Consider the following 20,917-nt stretch of genomic DNA (forward strand, 5'->3'; position numbering starts at 1 on the left):
TTTTGCATGAGAGCCGGGAGGATAGCAATTACCCTATTAAAGATAATTAGTTGTCACTGAAGTTGCCCATCATAAATAGACAAAGTAATGTCCGAGTCCTACACATTTAGGAATCTACTTGCATGTGGATATTTTCCTGTTGGGTTTTGCAAGCAAGTGGCTCAAAGGAGATTGAAGACTCTTGATCCATAGGTCCAAGTCCCAAAGCCAGAGACAAGCAGGTGCTCTGAAACAGTGAGCTTTGGGCATATTTAAATACATTCTTCTTCTCCAAAGGAAAAAAAACAATTAGATATGCGGACTAAAAACCAAAACGCTGCTTTCTGCAGGCTTCAAGATGCAGACTTTAAAGCAGAGCGACTAAAAGAGGGTCCTTAATGGATTTAGCTCCCCACCCTCCCAGCTCTAATCAGTCTTTCCTTTCCCCTGCATCACCCCATAAGGTGACATCGCACCCGCCCAGTTCAAGGGCTGTCACAAACTGAGCTTTCTTCCCCAAAGCTGCTTCCCACCTAGCCTAGGCTTCCCCCACTATTTGCTGCCAGTGCACTTGCTTGCTCCCAGGCCTGCTACTCCCCAGCTGGCCCCGGGCTGTGCTTTTTTCTCTCTCAGCTGGGCTGGTTCTTAGTCATACGTTCCCCCGGCAGGACCCCTGCACTCCTTGCCTCCAGGTGAAGAGCATACACCTGGAAGGGTGAGGCCAAACTAATCCACTTAACAGGCCAGCTCACCCCATGGCACCGATCAAAATACCAGCCTCGCAGGTGATGGATTTGATTCTCAGACGTGGCTGCTCCTTCTGATGGAGTCCATGTGCAATGTGTGGTCCAAACCAAACCATTATTGGACAGTCAACCCAGGTAAGCGGAAGTCTGTTTCCAATTGTCATGATTAGAAACAAGCTCCAGCAGCAGGTTTGTTTGTACTGGATTCCCCCAAAAGTCAGCTGAAAAAAGTCCAGCAAAAAACCACAGTTAAAAATGACGTTGCTTTATTCTCTCGCTCAGGGGTCCCCGAACTGTGGTATGCAAGACATCGCTGCGGGGCATGCAGGAGAAACAGTGTAATGGGGGACTTAAATACCAGTTAACATTATAATAATTAAAATTAAGGACTTCAATATAAAACGTGTGCTGGTAGGGGTATGTGGGCAGCTGGCAAATCTGGAAGGGGCACGCAATAAGAAACAGGTTGGGAATCTCTGCTCTACATTATCCGCTGCCTGTCAGACTGTAGATGATTTACAAGAGCCCTTGTATCGTAAAACCATTCTTATTCCCCATCTGTTTGACAAGGAACTAAGATGAGGCAGTAAAGGCCGTCTTATAAAGTATCTCGGAAGTGAACTTGGCATCGAGCTGTGACCCCCCTGCTGCTATCGGGGATCTCGATGGTGCAGCGGATATCACCCACACATCAATATGGGCGTCAGAGATTATGCATCAAACAAGGCTAATCTCTATATCAGCAAACTGTTAAAAATGTGTCAAGGCTCAATAGCATATTTGATGCTGATAAATCCGCTTCCTTTAAAGACAGCACCATAACTCTTTGTGGCCAAGGTTCTTGAAAACAAGTCAAGGATACCTGTCAAGTAACTGGCAATGAGTTTTGGTTTTGTTTTTTATCCTAGTGATTAGACAAGAGAGTGGGGTTCACTAGAGCGCCCCAGGGGAGGACAAGGAGCAGTGGCCATAAACTGTTAGAGGATGGTTTCAGGTTGGATGCAAGGAAAAACTTCTTTATGGTAAGGGCAACCAGAATCTGGAACAGACTTCCCAAGGAGGTGGTGCAGTGCCCAGCCTTGGGAGTCTTCAAGAGGAGGCTTGCCAAACATCTTGCTGGGATCATTTGATCTCAGCAGTATTGCTGCCCAGAGCGGGGAGGGTGGTGGTGCACTCGATCTTTTGAGGTCCCCTCCAGCCCTTCGTTTGTATGATTCTTACAATTAGCAGATTTTATACACAAGAACATTCAAACCACCAGGCAAGACATTAGGAGTTACAACCGATGCAAATGTAGCATCTTCAGCTCAAAACACAACAAAGCCTCACAACCGCGATGAAGTAGTTATGGGGAGATTTCTACAAGTATGGTATGCCAGAAAGGGGTTAAATTGTACCCCTGTATGGACTGCTGGCACCCATGTAGCAGCTTGTGGCATTGCAGCTGCTGCAACTTAAATTAAATTCCTCCATAACATTTAGCATTTTACATTTTGATTAATGTAAATGCCATAATATTAATCATTTCCAAAAAGCCTCATGTTACTGATGTTCCACGCAGGCTGTGACCGTTTCACTCTTCGCAAGGAGGGTAAAAAAGGAGCCAGGGATTGCATCTGATGTCATCCCAGGTGCTCTGAAGATCAAAAACAGACTGAGCAATTTATTGGTTCTCTCTGGCCAGGCCACTGAGGTCACAACGGAGAATACTGCCAGCCTTTGTTCAATTTGCCATAAAAAACAGAACACTTGAAAAGCAGCCACCCACTCAGGCAGCGCTGATTGCAGTTTATTTACTGAGCAGCCCCTACAAGCTAACTGCCGGCAGCAAATGTTCCCAAATACAGTCATTAGTAAATCTGGAGTCACGTGCACAGCAAGAGGTGAATGGAGGCTGGCGGTTTACATAGCCAACTCCACCTGAAGTAGCTTTTGTTCTTTAAATGCTTGTCAAAGGCAGCAGGGTAAAGCATCAAAAGGCTAATCTAGACTATATTGCCCCATAACACTGCAGTGGTGAAAGCAACTAAGTGTGCAAATGACAGGTATGAGATAACTGCCAGCTGCAGAAATCCAAGCACCGAATAAATGGGGCACTGGAATATTAATAACGATGCCATGAACTTCCCAGGCAAGCACATGATAATTAAAGGACTGGGCGTATGCATGTGTCCTATAATATAGGGGACAAAGAAAAAGCATCATAAGCAAACGTAGGAAGCGGAACATACTTTGGAAAGCTTAAGGAAATAAGCATTCAAAATTTACCACCGACCTAAGTATGCAGCAGTTGTTGATTTGGGTCATTGCTAATGTAGGTAATATAACAAATTCTGCAATAAAACTAGTTTCAGCCAATAGACTTGGGTCTAGAAATTGAACTTCTGTTTAAGACGAGACACCCACCTGTAGCAACATTGCAATGAAAAGACACCAGCATCTGGCATCATTTCGAAGCGACTCCACATCTGACATCAGTAGTCTGAAAATACGATGGTAATCAGTAAGAGCTGCATGCCCATGAGTCACACGAGAGTGAGCCATGGGTCCCCAGGGCCCCGCAGATGGATCCTCTCCCCTCCCCTCTACACCGTGCCTGCACAGCCCGACACCCCCAGCTCCCGGTGCTGCACTGCCTCTCCCTGGGGCAGGGATGCGAAGTGGAGGCCAGAGCAGGAGAACCCCTAGAGATTCCAGCTGTTGTTGCAGCCGGAACAATACTGGGACCAGTGGCCAGGGGGGAGCCACAACATAACCCTTCACAGGCTGTATGCAGCCCACAGACCACCAGTTGGACAGCCCTGCCCAAAAGCAAGGGGTTTTATTGGACCATTTGTATAACTGGGGGAGATACTAGACAAGCTTTTGTGCACTCAGTGCTCTTCAGCCACTCACAAAGATTGGCACTTTGTACCTGAAAATTAGTTTCCAAAATGCTGAGGCAACATGCAGGCCGTTACACAGACACGGCTATTACGGGAGTAAACTTGGCATTGGCACAGGGGTCAAGATTAGCAGCCTCTAACCCAGGGGCGGGCAATTATTTTGGATGGAGGACCACTTATTGAGTCTTGGCAAGTCATCAAGGGCTGCATGACAGGCAGCCAAGGCAGGTTAATATTAATTTTCTAAATTTTTTAGGGGTCCTGAAGGCCGGATAGAAGGGCCTGGAGGACCACATCTGGCCCACAGTCCGCATTTTGCCCATCCTTGCTCCAACCTCCATTGTGCTAGGCAAATGATTAAGACACTCCCTACCCCAAAGAACATAAAATCTAAAGCCCAGACCCTGCAAACAGGGATGCATGTTTGATGCTACCACCATATGCAGATCTGGGAGTTGAGAATTTTGAAGTCAATGAGAAAAACTCAAGGTAGAAAAAACATGTTTAACTTTCACCTGTTTAAGCACTTACGAGAACTAGCCTGAACATAAACACATGAATACAAGACAGAAGGAAGGACAACGTATCAGTGGGCTATTAAGAGGGGAAATAAATTAGTTGTACACAGTCATGGAATAGGCTTTACAGCAAACCAGCATCTCTCACTTCACTTGTACTGCTGTGCCCTTCACAAATCCCAGATGCAACACAGCTAAGAGATTATCTCTTCTCATCTGAGAAAGTACTGCAGGCACACCCAGGGAGCGAGCCACTCCATGGCAAAACACAACACAGGCACAAAGCAAAAACCAATCATTTCTGTGGTGCGACAAGTTCCTCTGTCTGAGAGCATTCAAGGTCAGGACCAGCCATGATATTCATATTCTCCCCTGCAGAAGTGCTGGGTAATATAGCCAGACAAACCATCAAAACTGGCTTAAAGACTGATGCGGATGGAAGGCAGCAATGACAAAGAGTGAAGGTGGAAAACAAAAAGTACTGAGCAGTGCCTCTGTTCCTTGGCTCTGTCATCCACCTCCGCCTCATTCTCCCTGTCTGGCTTAGGCTGGCGCTGAGCCAGCCCTGCTGTTCTGCTGTGCTAAAATGTTTTATCTGTCCCATCTCAGCTCACTTGCTCTGACCCAGCAGATTTCATTCACAGCAGGTGCTGGGGATTGAGCAGCTCTGTCAGTCACCAACATTGCAAAATAGGGATTGAGCAGCTCTGTCAGTCACCAACATTGCAAAATATTGCTCAAATGACACTTCTTGGAATAAGCCAGGAGGGCTCAGAGTTGCGAACAGCCCAACGTGCAAGGGCGGGAGAGGAGGGAAGGTGGGGAACAAGCAGTCCGGTCCGTTTTAGACCGTTCCCTCACTATCAGAAAATAACCTGGACAAGAAAAAACTGCCAGTGACCTTGGGCAGCTGGAAAACAAGCAAGCCCCAGACCCTCAGCTTGCAAAAGAGCTCTTCTTGCCTGTCCTCAGCCTCCTAGAAATAATGGTCATTCTTCCTCATCCATCAGAGGTCCCTGCCCTTGTCCTGGAACTTGCCAAGACTAAAGGCTGTCCTCCAAAAAACAGCATCATCACTTCTGGCTGTCCACAGCTCCTGTCCTCAAATGAGTTTCGTTACCTTGGGCCCATTCTTTGCCACCACTCAGGAGCTCTCCTTCAGGGTTTTGATTTTAAGCTGGAATTAAAAAAAAAATAAAAATCATGATTATTTCCTTTTGAGGTACCACCTATCAGGCTTCAGCGAGCTGTGTGCTTAAGGCAGGCAGTGATGTTGCTGCCTAAGATGCACCGACTAGTAGTAGTAACAGGGACCACAATGTCCATTTGTGATTGAACTAGTCACAAGGGGCAACGTGGTTTCCACCGAGCATCCAGACATCAACAGTCCCAACAGCTTGAGAACAAGAACCACGCTAATACCATCTATTTTGTACAGGAACTGAAGAGATGAGATGTTTCACTTCTGACAAATCAGGGCTTAGATAAAGCATTTTGCTCCTACTGTTTAGGCGGGGAACTATGACCAAAATAATCGCCTCAGCCTGAAGAAAGAGATGGCAGACTTCATTATGAGACTTGGAACAGATTTATCTTGTCAAGATACATCTCTCAGATATTTGCTACTTTAAACTTGGCTAGCAGCAAGGATAACTTTGTGGATGAGATGGAATTGTGATATTCTTCCCAAAGACTTTGCAGAGCTTTTAATCACTTGTTCAACAGCCTTTAAAACAAATTCTTCACTCATCAGTAATGAATGAGACAAAGATTTGTTTCTCTCTCTCCTTCAGATACAGTATGATTTACTGGCAATACTTCTGGCATAAGCTATGAAAATGATCATGATTGTAACCTACTTGGATATCTATAATGCTTCTCTGCATGATGATTTTTGTTGCCATTTCCTATAATTAGTACTTTTTGCAACACGTATAGAGTGTACATACCCTCTTCTATTCTAAAATTAATCTTGAGAACTGTTCCCTAAACTTCACTCAACTTCTATGATCATTTCTCCAACTCAAGTGTTATTTTGTTTTCAAGAGGCTTAAAAAAAAATTAGGCCATAGCACTTTTTGTTCAATAAAAACAAATGAGTCTCATTAAAATGATAAATATTGCTTTATTAAATTACTTTCTTTATATCCTACAAAAGAAATTATCTGAGTTACAGAATTAAATGAAGGAAACTCATGGCTGTCTGCTTTTATCTAAATTTAGATACACAAAAAAGATTGCAGTCCAAGTTGCATAAAGTAAAGGCAAGGCAACTTATTGGTCTCCCTAGGAGTCTTGAAATATAAAGTCCTATAATACAATGAAGTTAAGAATTCAGTAATGTGGCATTCAGCAACTGTGTTGTGGACTGTAACTGCACTTGTGGACCACATTATTCAGCAGTTTTCTTAAACCTTATGAGCCGTGAACAGAACAAAAAGTATAGCTTACCCAGCAGATCTGCTTTAGCTGCTCGCCCCTCCCCCAACCCAAAGAAAAGTTATGAGATCAGCATTAAATTCTGAGGACAAGAGGGATACTTGCCTCCATAAATATTAGAGATTCCTCAATTCCCATAACTTGTTTATTATAAAGTCACTAGCTGTTACAAATCATTTCAAGTACAACAGGTTGAGGCAAAAAAAAAAAAAAAAAATCAGATCAGAAGAATTTATACTGTAAATACAGTAATTTGGAAGAGAAACAAGTAACCATAGCACTGGCCCGATATCAATGCTGCTGTATCAGACATGATGTGTCAGTAGAAAATTAAGATGTCTCTTTATCAAAAGCTGAGAACATTCATTTCAGTCTTGCGTAATCTAATCTTAGTGCAAAACAGATGCTAAGACATCTTCAGTAAAGAAAGGTGATGCATCTCGACTTTAAGGCCAAAGGACTTGATCAGTCATCACTGTCGCTTCCAGAGTCACTCAGCTGCAAGTCATTTCCTAAAATGGAAGAGAAAGTGATTGAATTACTTCTATTAAAACCAAGACTTACTTATTTTTCTATTAGCTCATATAAAAATACTTCATTGGTTTAGGACTCATTCTGAACCATTGGAGTGGTAGGTAGTCTGAGGGCTCCATCATTTTTATCAAGTATAAGTGCCCTCCATTACTCATGTAACCCACCCATCTGCTTGCCATGCACAGGCTCAATTCAATTTCACAGGTCACAACAGACATAGGTACCTTTCCCACCCACCTTTCGATACTTCACAAGCAGGAAAACTGCTTGTCAATGCAGCTTTGTGAAAAACAATAGGAGTCATTGCTGGGAGCTGCACCCAAAGGCCTAGATCGGCTGGAGAACAAAGTCATGTCAGGATCAAGACAAGCTGCTTGCTGGACCTTTGAAATGCTGCTTGCTGGTACCGTTTTAAAGAGGATGAGAACACTATTAAAGATCAGAAAAATATACACACTCTTACTAAAAACGTGGCAGGTGTTTTCAAGGGGAACATAAAGCACTTTAGGGGAAGTGAGAAGAGGCACTTTGGGTGCATCCAGATGAGTGTGCATGTGTTTCCCTGGGGACAAACAGCAGTGGCACATAGTTGTGCTGCTACTTGTCCCTGGGGAATGCGTATGTATGCACGCATCAAGTTGCCCGGGGCGGCGGCGTGTTAAGGAGGCTGGAGCCACCACCTGGGCTGCCCCCAGCAGCCTTACCTGGGGTCCTGGGAACTTCCTGGGGCTCCAGCAGCAGCAATCTGGCATGCGGAGCCTGGCCAGCAGCCGGATCATGGCTACAGGCAGCCAGGCTCCAGTTTTGGATGGCGCACACTACCACCACATGCTTTTTTTTTTTTCCTCCAGGCATGGGTTTTTTGACACCAGAATTTCCCAGTCTCAAAAAATCCCGCCATGTGACAAATTAGCAGCACAGCAAATGCCCGCACATGGCATGTGCAGTTTCCGGTCCCACAGGTGGGTCTGTGGTGCCCGATGCTACACATGCGCACTCATCTAGACGCACCCTTTTACACTTACAACAGCTGTCTGTACACCTGGAAATGAGTTTTCCTACCTAAATAAGTATCGATTTTCCCCTAAGAAATTCAAAACCAGCAATTTAACTCACTGTCTAAAGTTCCCTTGCCCCGAAAGATGTTACACCTACCTACTCTACATGCGTAGCCATGCCAATGTTCCTTTTTTTTTTTTCTTTTCTTTTAAATGAAGCAGGGGGTGGGAAATAACTCCCTATTGCTATATAAAAGGTCCTAAAAACAGGGAAAAATGACTAATGAAGCTGACTACACAGTGTGCTGTCCAATTCTTCTATTACAGTAATCTTCAACAGTAGGTAAGAAGTTATTGTGGGAGTCAGGGCTGACAAAAAGGGCATGCATGGATGAGTGATTATCACTTCTGCCAGTAAATCTCTGAAGTCCCGTTGGCATGATTGTGTTTACATTTCTTTTGTCTTCCACCAAGGAGTAGCTCTGAAAACGGTTACAATGTGATCCTGTGCAGCATACTACATCAGACATTAACCACAGAAAAGGGTTTGGTTACAAGACATCATGGATTTTTTTTAAAAAGGGAGGAAGAGAAGGTAAGATTGGGAAGTTCTTAAAAATAAACACATAAATAAAAACATTTGCAGGTCCAACATTAAGGCATATATGAAATGTGCTTCCATATTTCTATAAAGAAGCAGTTCACATTTAAAAAAAAATAAAAATGGGTCATTTATTCAGAATACAATTATTCAAGGCCAATTACTTAAGAAAAAAAACATTCCATTAAGATGGATACAATTGTGCATTTATAAAATCAAAAGGGAAAAAGGTCTTAAGTCCTAAAAAAAAGATAATTAAAAAATGAATATCACGCTGTCTCACATGCAAACAGATTCCCACCTGTTGTTCTTAATCTCTTCCCCTCTCACAAAAAATGAGTTTTGTCCATGATGCCAATGCAGCCTTTGGTTTCCATGGCAATGGTTTTCAATTTGCTGTAGTGGTAGTACACCGTGGGTACAACTACAAGACACTTCAAGCTTAGTAGACTATTACTGAGCATTAGCATGGCAGGCAAAACCCGTGCTAATGCGCCGCAGAATTAGTTCATCACACATTAGCGTCACAAAATAAGTATGCGCCAGCGCTAGCGCACAGTAGTGTATTGTCGCATGCTACTTCCTAGAAATGAAGCTATACAAGTTACACCTGATGGTTACATGGCCTTGAAAACAGCTTCCACATACTTGATTTGTTTTTAAATCATTCCCCAAACAAGCCTTCGCATACTAGCCAAAGAGGCTGTCCTCATAAATTGCACACTAGAATACATTTGGAGTTCCTATCTTAAGCATGCAAGATACGACAAGCCGAAAAGAAAAGGAAGTGGTTGAAAAGATGCCTCTGAACCCGAGTTAGGATTCACTTATTACCAACAGGTCCCAAACACTGCCTTCATTGCCTTATGCTTTCCAAAAAGTCTTATTATCGTTTGCATAGTCCTAGCACTTCTCAGACACACTGGTCTGGTGTGTACCAAGAGGTAAAGATCTAACCTAATCTAATCAACATTAACTTACCCTCAACAGTACATCCTTCTCAAATGGGAGTAAGAGGGAGAATAACTTCAGTGACCTTGATTTTCAAAGTACTATCAGTTAGTTACTAGTGGGCGCATCTACACATTCATTAATGCACCATAATTATGACACATCAAAGTTTAGTACCTGTAATTACAAGTACCAACTTAATGCACCATAATTGGCGCTACTGCGCATTAGTATCAGCACATGGTTTTTTTGTGACACTAATGCACAGTAAACTAATTCTACTTTGTATTAGTGCGGGTTTTTCCTGCCACACCAATGCACAGTAGAATTAGTCTAGTCTACTGCACTTAAAGCATCTCATGTAGATGTGCCCACTGTGTACTACTACTATAGCAATGACTGGTTAATTAGTACTATCAACTGAAAAGGTTGTTACATTGTTTCATTTCCCTAGGCTTTTTAATGCTTTGTCACATACTACATGAAGCTTCAATTCAAATAAAACATAGTATTGAGCTAGAAGATCTTGGAAACACAGATCCGCAACTTTTTCCTTCAGTACTTCTACAGCAGAGCACAATGGGTCACGCCAGAGCTTTGCCATTATGTAGACAAGTAAATTGCCACCCATTTGCAGGCCTTTGTCTAATACACGCTGTGTGCCTTGATAATCATCATGTTGCAGAGGCAGAAAAAAGGAATTATGTAAGGTAAGGGACTGGCTGTGGGCAGCCTGACACTGCAGCTCTGGCCCTGACATCTGGTGTGCTCAGAAGCAGCTCCAAGGGATGTCCTCAAAAAATGTTCATGAGCCTATTTCCAGGTAAGCAGGAACAGATCAGTGTGGAGCTCTTGGAGCAGCCAGCCAGGACCCTCTACCACCATACTGCAGCTGTAGCCTGCAAGGCACGTGGGCAGTCTTGAGCCAAGCTGCTTAAAAAAAACAAAAAACTGTAAGCTATGGATAGGGGGCAGCGGTATCAGGTTCCTATGATCCAGACGGGGACTCTGCCATTTTCAGAATTCTGCAAAAATCTTCACAGCTGTCTGACTTCATGAGAGCAGGTAACTACAATCCCCAACAGTCTTCCAACTGCTATGTAACTTAATGTTAAAACGACCTGCATTAGTGTGCTCAAGCTTCTCTCTGTGGCTCTGGTTTAGGAACAGCATCACCTTCAGTGGTATGGGGGCAGGGGTGGATTAGCTGACCTTGAAAGTCCCTTCGATCCTCACGTTTCTGCAGGCATGCATATGAGCAATCCATTGAAGTCAGCTTGATCTTACATGTGCTGCTTTAGCATCTTGCAAAAGCAAATACCTATTTAAGGTCCCCATTACACATGTAGGTAAAGGCATGATTGGCTTTAATGCAGCAGTTCCCAAACTCTGACAGATTGCATGCCACCAATTTAAAACTATCCAACCTTAAAAGTACCACGAGTAAATTCTTCAGTTCAACCTTAAGTGCCACCAGCAAATTTTTGTCATATAAAGTAATTATAATAAATCTGTTAACAAGTACCACTGACAGGTTGTTTGCGAACCACAGATTGGGAACTGCTGATCTAATGCATGGCAGGAGGAGCAATTTTGGGATCATGCATTAGATCTAGCTGGGCCTTATTGTGGGCGTAGGGAGAACCCAATCCTGGGCTCCCCCTGTATCAGCAAGAAGCATGCACCCATGGCAGGGAACCTCTTTTGCCGAGGGGTGCCCAACCAGGGGCTCACACACAGCTGGGTCCCAGAGCTCTGTCAGACCCTGCAACATGTGCAAATTAAAGCTGGGTAAAAACCAGCTATAGAGTTAGTATACCTTTTCAAGGTCTAACTTAATAACTGGTTGAAGGGTTTTTTTCCAATCAAGTGATACCTACTTTGCATATGCAGCTGGTCTCAAGATAATTGAGCAATTAACCAGTTAACTGTGCAACACCCGTAGCGTGTAAAAGGGGGCCTAGGGGGAAGAAGCTGTGATGCAGGATGACTTAGACCTCCTCCATTAACCAACAGACTGAAGCTTTGGAGTCAGCAGGCATCCTATCTTGCTTCTCTAGTTTTTACTGATACTTCTCTTTCCTGTCAAAGTCCTAAACACCACAAGTGCAGTATCCACAGCTCAGCAAGAAAGAAGCTGGAGACTTGCATGCCACACAGTAGCTAATGTGCAGCACCATTTCATTTTATTTCAACCTGCAGTAGTGTTGGGCAGTACAAACCTAGCGAGCTGCTTAAAACATTAAGCTAGTAGAGGTAAACTCTAAGCAGGTTTACCTAGTCAAGCCTGAACTTCAGGTGCCTCCCAAGGATCAGAGGATCCATCCATCCTCACAGAGCTCTTAAGCACCAGAGGCTCCCTGCTGTTGTTTTGGGTGTTGCTACAAATTTTAAAACGGAAGCGTGTTTCACTATGACAATTTCATAGTGAAATTGGTTACATAGGTGTGTAAATCCAACTGTAACATTTAGTCAGGTAGCCCAACTAACCACTACAACTTGAATGTTACCAATTTTATCTCCTTACAGGAACAGAGGGTAGTTAGCTGTGTTAGTCTGAAGTCTGGCAACATGTAGGGCAGGATGACACCTTAGAGACTGACTGGTTCAGAGGCATGAGCTCTCACCACTGAAAAACAAGGACATGCCATACACATTTAATATAAACCAGTTTATTTTTATTATTCATGTGTGAACTAGGGCCATATTTTTCCAAGCCAGCAACCTTCCATTCAACACCTAATTCAAAACATGGCTTCATTTTCAAAGACAGCTTTAATGGTAGTGATGGGTACTTGGCATTTCTGAAAAGTCTAAATCACCTTTTACTTAGGTGCCAATTTAAGGTTTGATGTAGGTGGGGTTTATTGCACTGTTCAAATTCAACAGAATTCTTTCTGGGCAAGAAAATACCTTAAAATTCTAGTTCAACTATGAACACTTCGTGCTTTGTAACATGTTTCAAGCAATGCTCTCTGATTTAGGTTTCTGGCTAGTACTTTTCCCCCCATGCCCTCAGTCTGGAAGGGTGAAAAATCAAATATCTTCATTCTTCTACATATACAGGAGTAACCTACCTCCCTACCAAAGTGGCCTGGCACCCTGTGGGGAGAGAAGGCTCCCAGGAATCCTAAGACTTCTGAGTGGATATCAATTAACCTCTTTTGTAACTGAGTATTACCAGTAAAATATTATTCCAAGTGTCTACTACGAAAATTATAAACATATGTTCTAGGAGTGCCTAGCTAGCTCAAGTAGATCCAATGCAAATTACTGTCCTACCACCCCAATGTATACAACTGGGAGGCAGCCAGAACAGCCTAAGAAATATTTTAAACTGTATCAGCTTTAATTTACAATCTCTGGTGGCCACATAGCTTTTAGGCCATCTTCTAATTCAGACCTCAACCCAGGCATCTCTTCCCGCAGCTTTAATTACAACAGAGATTTAGTTAGAGAGTCTATGGTTTGCTTTTAGATTTTTGGTGTCTGAGATTGTTCTTTTCTTAGTAAACGGTTTTCTGTACTTACTTAGTGTATTCATCATATGGCCACTGCTTTCCCGAGATCTGTTACGACTGGCTTCCACGTCAATCATGGCATGCTGTGACGTGGCAGACACAGCAGGTTGTGACTGCAAGTACGGCACGGACATTGGGCGAGAGGGCTTAGTCCTCTCATCTTCTGAATCGCTAGAACTGTTTTCACTGCTGGATGAAGAGGATGATGAACTTTTTGAGTCAGACGAGCTGTCATCAGAGCTACTCATTTGGTCCATGATACTGGCTTCGGCCTTTAGCTCTGAAAAGATGATGCACATTAAGAAATGAGTCTGAATTTACAGGATAAGGCAGCAAGGGAAGTGCTGCATGAGCAAGCAACTGCAGTTAGTGTTGCAATTTTCCTCATTACAAACAACTAAACTGAAAAAGACACCAGATGTAGGAGCAAAGGGTAGCATTCAAGCAGTCTGATCACCATGCTTGTATGTTGTTTTTCTCTCTTCTATCCTTAAGCAGTTTCCTTTCCAACCATACGCTTTGTTGGGCAGAGGTATATTAGGATATCATTAAATCTACCAAGAAAGGTGCTGTCCCCACACTCTGTGAGGCAGCAAACACTGGCCCATCTTTAATCATTCCCTCCAACTGGCAAACCAGACTTTCTAGCTTTGTTTCATGACCTTTCAGATGCCTTACAGGACTAAACAAGTTGGAATCAGAAAGAGAAAACATATCAGGTAGCAAAATACTCAAAGGCAGCAATTTCGGCATTATAACGAATCTGTACATATTTGGTCTGTCTCGACATTCACTGCTCCCAAAAACCAAGTTAAACATTGTGGGATACCTGCAGGAATTGATTATAAAGCCAGGCACCAGCTACACTAAAATCATCAGATTCTTTTTATGGGTCTGGCATAAGTTAAGAGTTAGCAAGAAACCTCAACACATGACGCTCCATGGCTAACAAACAAATCTGACTCGCTGCACGTAGGGAAAGGGATTTGAGATGCATCAGCTTTAGTGACTCAAAAACAGGTTCTAAACTGAGAATTGCTCTTTTCCTGTTTATCATACTTTTCAGCACCATTTCCTTTCTTTGCAGCCTTAGAAATCTCATCTTGCGGAATAAGACAGTCTGGTGCGAGTTTACCCAAGGCACAAAGAAACAGACACCTGCTTGATGAAAGAGCTGGAAGTGTATTTAAAAAAGAACTCAGCTCATCCTTAAGAGGCAACAATGAATTCACAGCAATAAAGCTACCACCTATCAGCTTTCCTACTGCAAGAACTTAACACCTGGCTTTCTCCCAGTCCTCCAAAAGGAAGTAAAGTATGTCTCCAATTGAATGAAATATGAGGTCTCACCAAATTGAAGTCTGAGAGCGCAGCATATGCCGCCATTCTCAAAGATGGATTTACGCAAGCAGCAGCGGTTTCTTCCCATACAAGAAGCAACTCCTGCAGTTCTGAACTGATTTTGAGAAGCACAGGCCTCTTTCATTGTCATTTTCACAAGATTTTCATTACAATAAACTCTTAAAAAAAAAAACCTTTAAGTTATAAAGTGTGTTAACCAATAAATATGTATGTAAAGGAAAATGAAAAGGAAGGACAACAAACAGCGTGATGAAGAAAAGGGGAGATTGACCGATTTGGCTCCAGTGGAACTATGCTGCAAGTCTGCATAAAGTAGCAGCAGCACTAGGAATCAGTGAGAATTAAAGCACCACTAACCATGACTTTCTGAAGGTCAATAGTTAACTGAATGCAGAGGCCTGAACAGCTTAAAAACATTGTTTCAACACTACCCTGCCCTAGGTGGCCATTCAATCCTGGGCAAAATGCCTAAATCATCAGCTTGCAATGTGAATCTCAACCAAAACACTTCTGGCTCTTATATCACAAGTCAAGGTGCAAGACTGCTGAAATATTAACTGACAGGGTTACTATTTACCTCTCTCAATATCATCCATAGGAGAAGACGGAGACATCTTTTCTTTGGGTGGAGAATTTTTAACATTGTTTGGAGTCTTACTGGCATTTCGCATTTGCTGCTGTTGCTGCTCAATACGAGATTGAACTTTACTGCTTCCTTCAGCTCTGCATGACAGGATAAGAGATTGTAATAGACTCCAGAGGACAAAGTTTAAAAACAAAACATAAGATACAGTAGTTTGAGCTATGAAGCTATTTAAATTATATCACTAGATTCAGAACACATTATTACATTGACATACAGCAAATATAGAGGCACAAGTCCTGTTCTTTTAATATTACATTAATAATATTCTTATTAACGCTTTCTGGTTTGCTGGTTCTCCAGCATACTCCGCTTGACTTTTTCTTCAATCATCCATTAGTTGCTCATTATAATTCTACAGGAAACTAGTTATGCAGATAAAGCAGCAGAAAGCACACTAACAGGAATTATGTACTCAGCAAGAGGAGAATGGGCCATCAACGTTGCTAAAACCTCTCACAAGAATTTATGCTTTATTTTCACATTCAGCCAGAAAACAGTAGCAAAATCATTCTATTTGTGTAGCAAAGAGCTATTTTCTACCCTCACAAGAAAACAGTTATTACCACTGGAAGTGATATGCAATTTTTCTGGTTAAAAACCCATTTGCATTCTAAGTACCAGCCAAGAGGTGAAAGTTAATAAAACCATTTGCTGAGAAAAACAGCAATGTGGCTTTTCACTCCATTGAATAAGGAATAGGGAGAAAGTTAGGGAGGGGAAAAAAAAAAAAAAAGATGATGTTTTGCTAAAAATATCAATAGCTGGGATGCACCCCAATTCCTCACTCATTTCTAACAAGCTATTTGCATAATAACCAAGGAATATAGCACGCTTTCTTTTCCTGTATCACTTACCTGGTTTTCTTCACAGTGATGTTGCTGCTAAGTTTCTCTAGGCGACATTCTCCAGTGTCATGGTTGATAATTAAGATACATTCTTTTAAATAAGGCTTCTTTGAACCCTTGAAAACAGTTACCGGTGGGGTGGAACCCTATTTAAATTGGAAAAAAATCCCTAGTTATGACAATAAACTGCTAGTCTTAAGAGCACAGAATGACATATCACAGTAGTGATAAGCTGGTTGTAATCTGTGATTTCTAGACTTGCAAGATTCATTAATAATGAATATAAACTAAGCTTAGGCCAACAGTAAACAAAGACAGCCAGTGACTTTGTTCATCCCAGAAATTCACATGCTGATTTGAAGATAAGTCAGTCATTTCAAATGAGTTTCTAATGGCCAGGTATACACACAGCAAAACTACCACAACTAAAATTCTTTAAAAATATAGCCATAGAACTGTCAAAAATGACCAGACTGAAATCTGAGATAGCCAAGAAAAGCTTTCACTGCTAGTGTCCAAGCTGTACCTCTGCTACAGGCAGAAGAATTCAAAACTGCCAATACAGCATATTTCCAGCACAGTGAATTCAGCTCAACTTATGGCATAATAGCTGACCTTTGGATCATGCAAGATTCTGTATTTCCTAGAGTAATCGTTCTTTTATTGTTTTTCAAGATGCATAAGCAGAGTTTTAAAAGAGCAGCAAGCTGAAAATACTAAAGCCTGAAGTCCTTCTACATTCAATATATACCTGAGGGTCTCTGTCCCCACCTTCCCTTCACTCACCTCAATGTTTGGCAGCGTTATTGTCACCTGTTCGCCTTTGCCAACTTCAAGATCTCCTTCACAGGATGTATCAATAGATGCAGGCTTGAAGTCATCTAACAACAGAAACAAAATGGTGATTTTCATAAGTCTCAGAAGTCCCTTGAACATCTGACATATGGTTTCACATATTTTAGAGATGGGTGTCACCAAGATAGTGAATTGGATGGTGTGGCATCCACCATTGCTATTAGCAGATTAACTTTTATTAGTAGATGTTTTGGATGGGGAATCCAGGAAAAAGATGACAGAGTTGAGATGGAAATACAAAGCGCCTGAGTGAGGGACTAACAATCGAGGGATGGGGGAGAGGAGGGGAACGTGACTAGGTTACATACCATACAATGTTAGCCAACTAAGCCCGGGGGTGGGGGGATGTGGAAGGGGAAAGGGGGGGGGGGGGGTTTGTGACACTGAGATACTACATGCTAATAGAGCTGAAAGCCAAGACTGTTTTACTGATATTCAGCCTAGGTCTTATCATGTCCTGATGCCAAGGCTTTTCAAAAGAGGGTTTTTAAATACCACATAGAAAGCTTCCCATTGAAGATGTAGCTTAACTGGTTTTGCTAATGATTAAAAGAAAAAAAATGAGAAAAGAGAATCCCTTATAACTTCAGCTCAAACTGGAAGCTGCAGGTAGTTGGCAAGCAACTGAAAAACAGGGGAAGGGGGTTAAAATAGAAATGCATGAGCAGCCTTGAAGATAGCTATGGTTGCTGCTCTTCCAATTGTAACAGCAAAGGAAAAGCCAGGTGCCAGAGCAAGGATTTTAGTTTTTTCTCAACATAAATAAGCTTTTAAATTCCTGTTAAAATGGAATTAAAAAAAGCCACCATCATATCCTCATTGCAATTCCATTTTGTCATTCTTTGAAACTTACTGCCATTACATTTGTTTCTAACTCTCTGGCCAGTACGAATTTATGCTCTTTAATTTGCCAACTCTTTGAAACATGCAGATGAACATAAAGTTTGCCAAACTCTTTCGCACTAGCATTACCGGAGTTGTCAATCTTGCCAAAAGCATCACTTAGAGCAGGCTGGGAAAGTAACAACTGCTGTTTCCAAGGAGCTAAATAAGCAGATAGTTTTTAGTAGGTAGAGGGCAGATGATGAATGGATCCAAGGATAGCAACACCCAGGCCTTGGGAACCAGTGTGGCAACAAAAGACGATCAAAATCCAGGCTTTAGCTGTATGCACACTGCAAAGGGGATGTATGTATTTTACAGCACAAAGCCTTCATCACCAGCCAGCAGGCCTCAATTCAAGGAAATGGGAGGGTGTACTATAGATAAGTATTTGGATTAAAACCCAGGTAATATCTGCACTGCAGCGGGCTCTATCTCAGAGGCCTAATTAGCACCTAGCCCAGTACGGTACTGCTAATGGAGCTCCTATGGCAGGAATGGGAAACCATTCCCATGAGAGCGCTACTGGATCCTTAGCACTTTGGAAGATCAGGACACTGAAACAGGTCTTTAAAATATTGACTTTACAGCTTAAACTTTTGGTGCTAATTTCTGAAGTTGTCAGACAGTTACTATTACTAGTAAAAAGATTTAAAAAAAAAAAAAAAGAAGCATCTCTCCTGACACTGCTATCAGATGTACAAATTTAGCTGAATTTCAACCTTTCTTTAGAGCAACACAGGAGAAAAACAATTGAAGTAGATTCTGTAGCTTTACAATTTATATTTATCCAACAGGAAACTTTAAGGGCTGGTGCAAGACCAGAAACATTTGCAAACTGTTCAATTCTTAAAAAAAAAAAAAGTTAGATCAGCCATGTAAATCCACATACAAGTTTTGGGTTCCCTCCCCACCCAGCTGTGGACAATCTGAAGTGCGATTGTTTGTTCAGAGCAGACATTATCCACCCCACTGCATGAAGCACAGAGGGCATTCTCAGAAGTACTGAACCGTGGGGATCACTCTAAAAATAATAAGCCATCAAAACAGAAACAGCAGCCCTAAATTACCAGAACCATAATCCTAACAGCATTTGTCTCCTAGATACCTGCAGAATCGCTGAAAACACACCTCCCAGGATAGTAGCTATTATGTACTCAGAGAGCAAATACTAGCTTTGAGATTAATACTGCCTTTAACCTTTGATTGTTGAATGTGTATTTAGAGACCTGTAGAGGCCAAGCACAAAGAGCAAACATAACTTCAGCCCAAACTCAGAAGTTCACAGCATTAGGGTAAGTAAGACACTGCTGTTTCTTAAAACATATCCCAGGGCAGAGCAGATGCATTTAGTACCCACAAAGAAGTGCTAAGTGATGTACGGCAGCAGAGTGCTAACTTCACCAGCAACACACCTGCTCATTAGCTTGGTTTCAAATCTCTCTCCAGCAGCTGCAACCTGCTCTGAACCGTACAGTCTTGTGTTGAAGAGCGCAGGAGAACATAAGCAACCTGGGTTCAATTTCCAGCTCTGCCTCAGACTCTACATGAACGCAAGCAAGCAACTTAATCTGTTGGGGCCCAAATACTCCGTTTTTATGACATCTCTCTCTCATGCTTCCTCTGAGGGTCTGTTTAAAAACTTTTCAGAAACTGTTTCTTCCTTGCAGTCTCCATGGGACCTGCCGCAAGAAGGCCCTGCTAGATGCTATTGCAACACCATCAGGGTAGTAGTGTTGCCACATTTGATTCCAGTCCCCAGCCCGGCCCTCTGCCCCCGTACTTCTCCAGTCAGGATCATCCCAGCCCTCCCACAGGTGCAGTCAAAGACCCTTTGTGCTCGCCTCCCCTTCACCTTCCCCTGCTCCTTGCTCAGAGGCCTGCTCTCCTGTGAGCCCGACATGCTCTACCCTGCCACTACCCTCACTGACCACAGCCTCTCCCTCTCACACTAAGGTCATGGCAGGAAACAAAAGCCTGGGGTGCCCCTGTGCAGGTTACACAGCCCTGCACTTGTCCCGATCAGCCTGTGCCTGCCAACCGCGCCATGCGGGATCTGCAAAGTGGACTTTAGCTTTGGGCACAGCAGATTCACGTCCACCCAGAGGCAACGTCAGTCTGGGGGGGCTCCCCTAGCACTGATGGGGAGTTGGGAGAGCTGGGGCTGGGGGCCAAGGAGCCCATCCCAAGCCAGAGCACAGAACGGCCTATCGCCCACACGGGACCTGGCCCCTTCTAGACGCCGCCATCACGAGGCAGGGTGCAGCAGAGCACCTACCTCCCCAAGGGGCCTGGACAGACCCCATCCCATCCCCACAGCAGCCCCAACCCGAACAGAGCCCACCCCACAGCACCCTACATGGCCCCGCCCACTCTGCAATGCTCAGCACCCCCTCTGCACTCCACATGGACCCGTCCCCATAGCTCCCCCCATGTAAGACCCACTCCCACAGCTCTCCCCTCCCACCCCACATGGACTCATCTCCCTGCACCCCCACGGCTCCCCCCATGCACCCCACATGGACCTGTCCCCACAACTCTCCCCCCCTCACCACCCTGCACATAGGCCTGTTCCCCACCACATGGACCCGTCCCCACGGCTCTCCCCCCACACAGACCCATCCCCACAGCTCTCTTCCCCCCACCCCACACATGGACCAGTCCCCACGGCTCTCTTCCCCCCACCCCACATGGACTCGTCCCCCCCTCCGCACCCCCCACATGGACCCGTCCCCACAGCTCCCCCCCCCACCGAGCCGCACATGGACCCGTCCATCCCCACCCCCCGCGCACCCCCACATGGACCAGTCTTCATACCTCTCTCCCCGCCCCCCCCCACATGGACCCGTTCCCACGGCTTCCCCCCAGCACCCCCACATGACCGGTCCCCACAGCTCTCCCCAAGCGCGGCCCCCAGCTCACAGCGCACGGTGTGGAAGGCGCAGCGCGGCTGATTCTCGAAGCTCTCGCCCAGCTTGAGCACGCGCTCCTTGGGGTCGAAGAGCGGAGGAGCCGCCCCGTTCATCGCGGCCCCGCCGCGCGCCTCACACCATGGCCGGCCCGGGCAGCCCCCGCCGCCGAACAGCCCTGCCGCCGGGGGCGGGGGCACAGCAAGCCACGCCCACCCCGCCCTTCTGGCGGGGTGGGCGTGGCTT

At 44.0% G+C, this 20,917-nt stretch overlaps 1 protein-coding gene across 1 annotated transcript; it reads right to left on the reverse strand.

Moving 5' to 3' along the window:
- Nucleotides 1–6,233: 6,233 nt before the first annotated feature.
- Nucleotides 6,234–20,872, reverse strand: EAF2 (ELL associated factor 2). The gene is made up of 6 exons (XM_090046014.1): nucleotides 20,685–20,872; nucleotides 16,812–16,906; nucleotides 16,035–16,171; nucleotides 15,112–15,257; nucleotides 13,183–13,452; nucleotides 6,234–7,079 (listed from the first exon to the last, which is right to left on the reverse strand). Exons 1-6 carry the CDS (start codon nucleotides 20,785–20,787, stop codon nucleotides 7,033–7,035), a joined length of 798 nt encoding a protein of 265 aa, XP_089902140.1. The 5' UTR covers nucleotides 20,788–20,872; the 3' UTR covers nucleotides 6,234–7,032.
- Nucleotides 20,873–20,917: the final 45 nt, after the last annotated feature.

This window comes from Crocodylus siamensis, chromosome 4 (genome assembly GCF_052110815.1).
Source record: "Crocodylus siamensis isolate JL-2025a chromosome 4, ASM5211081v1, whole genome shotgun sequence".
NCBI classification, from domain to species: Eukaryota; Metazoa; Chordata; order Crocodylia; family Crocodylidae; genus Crocodylus; species Crocodylus siamensis.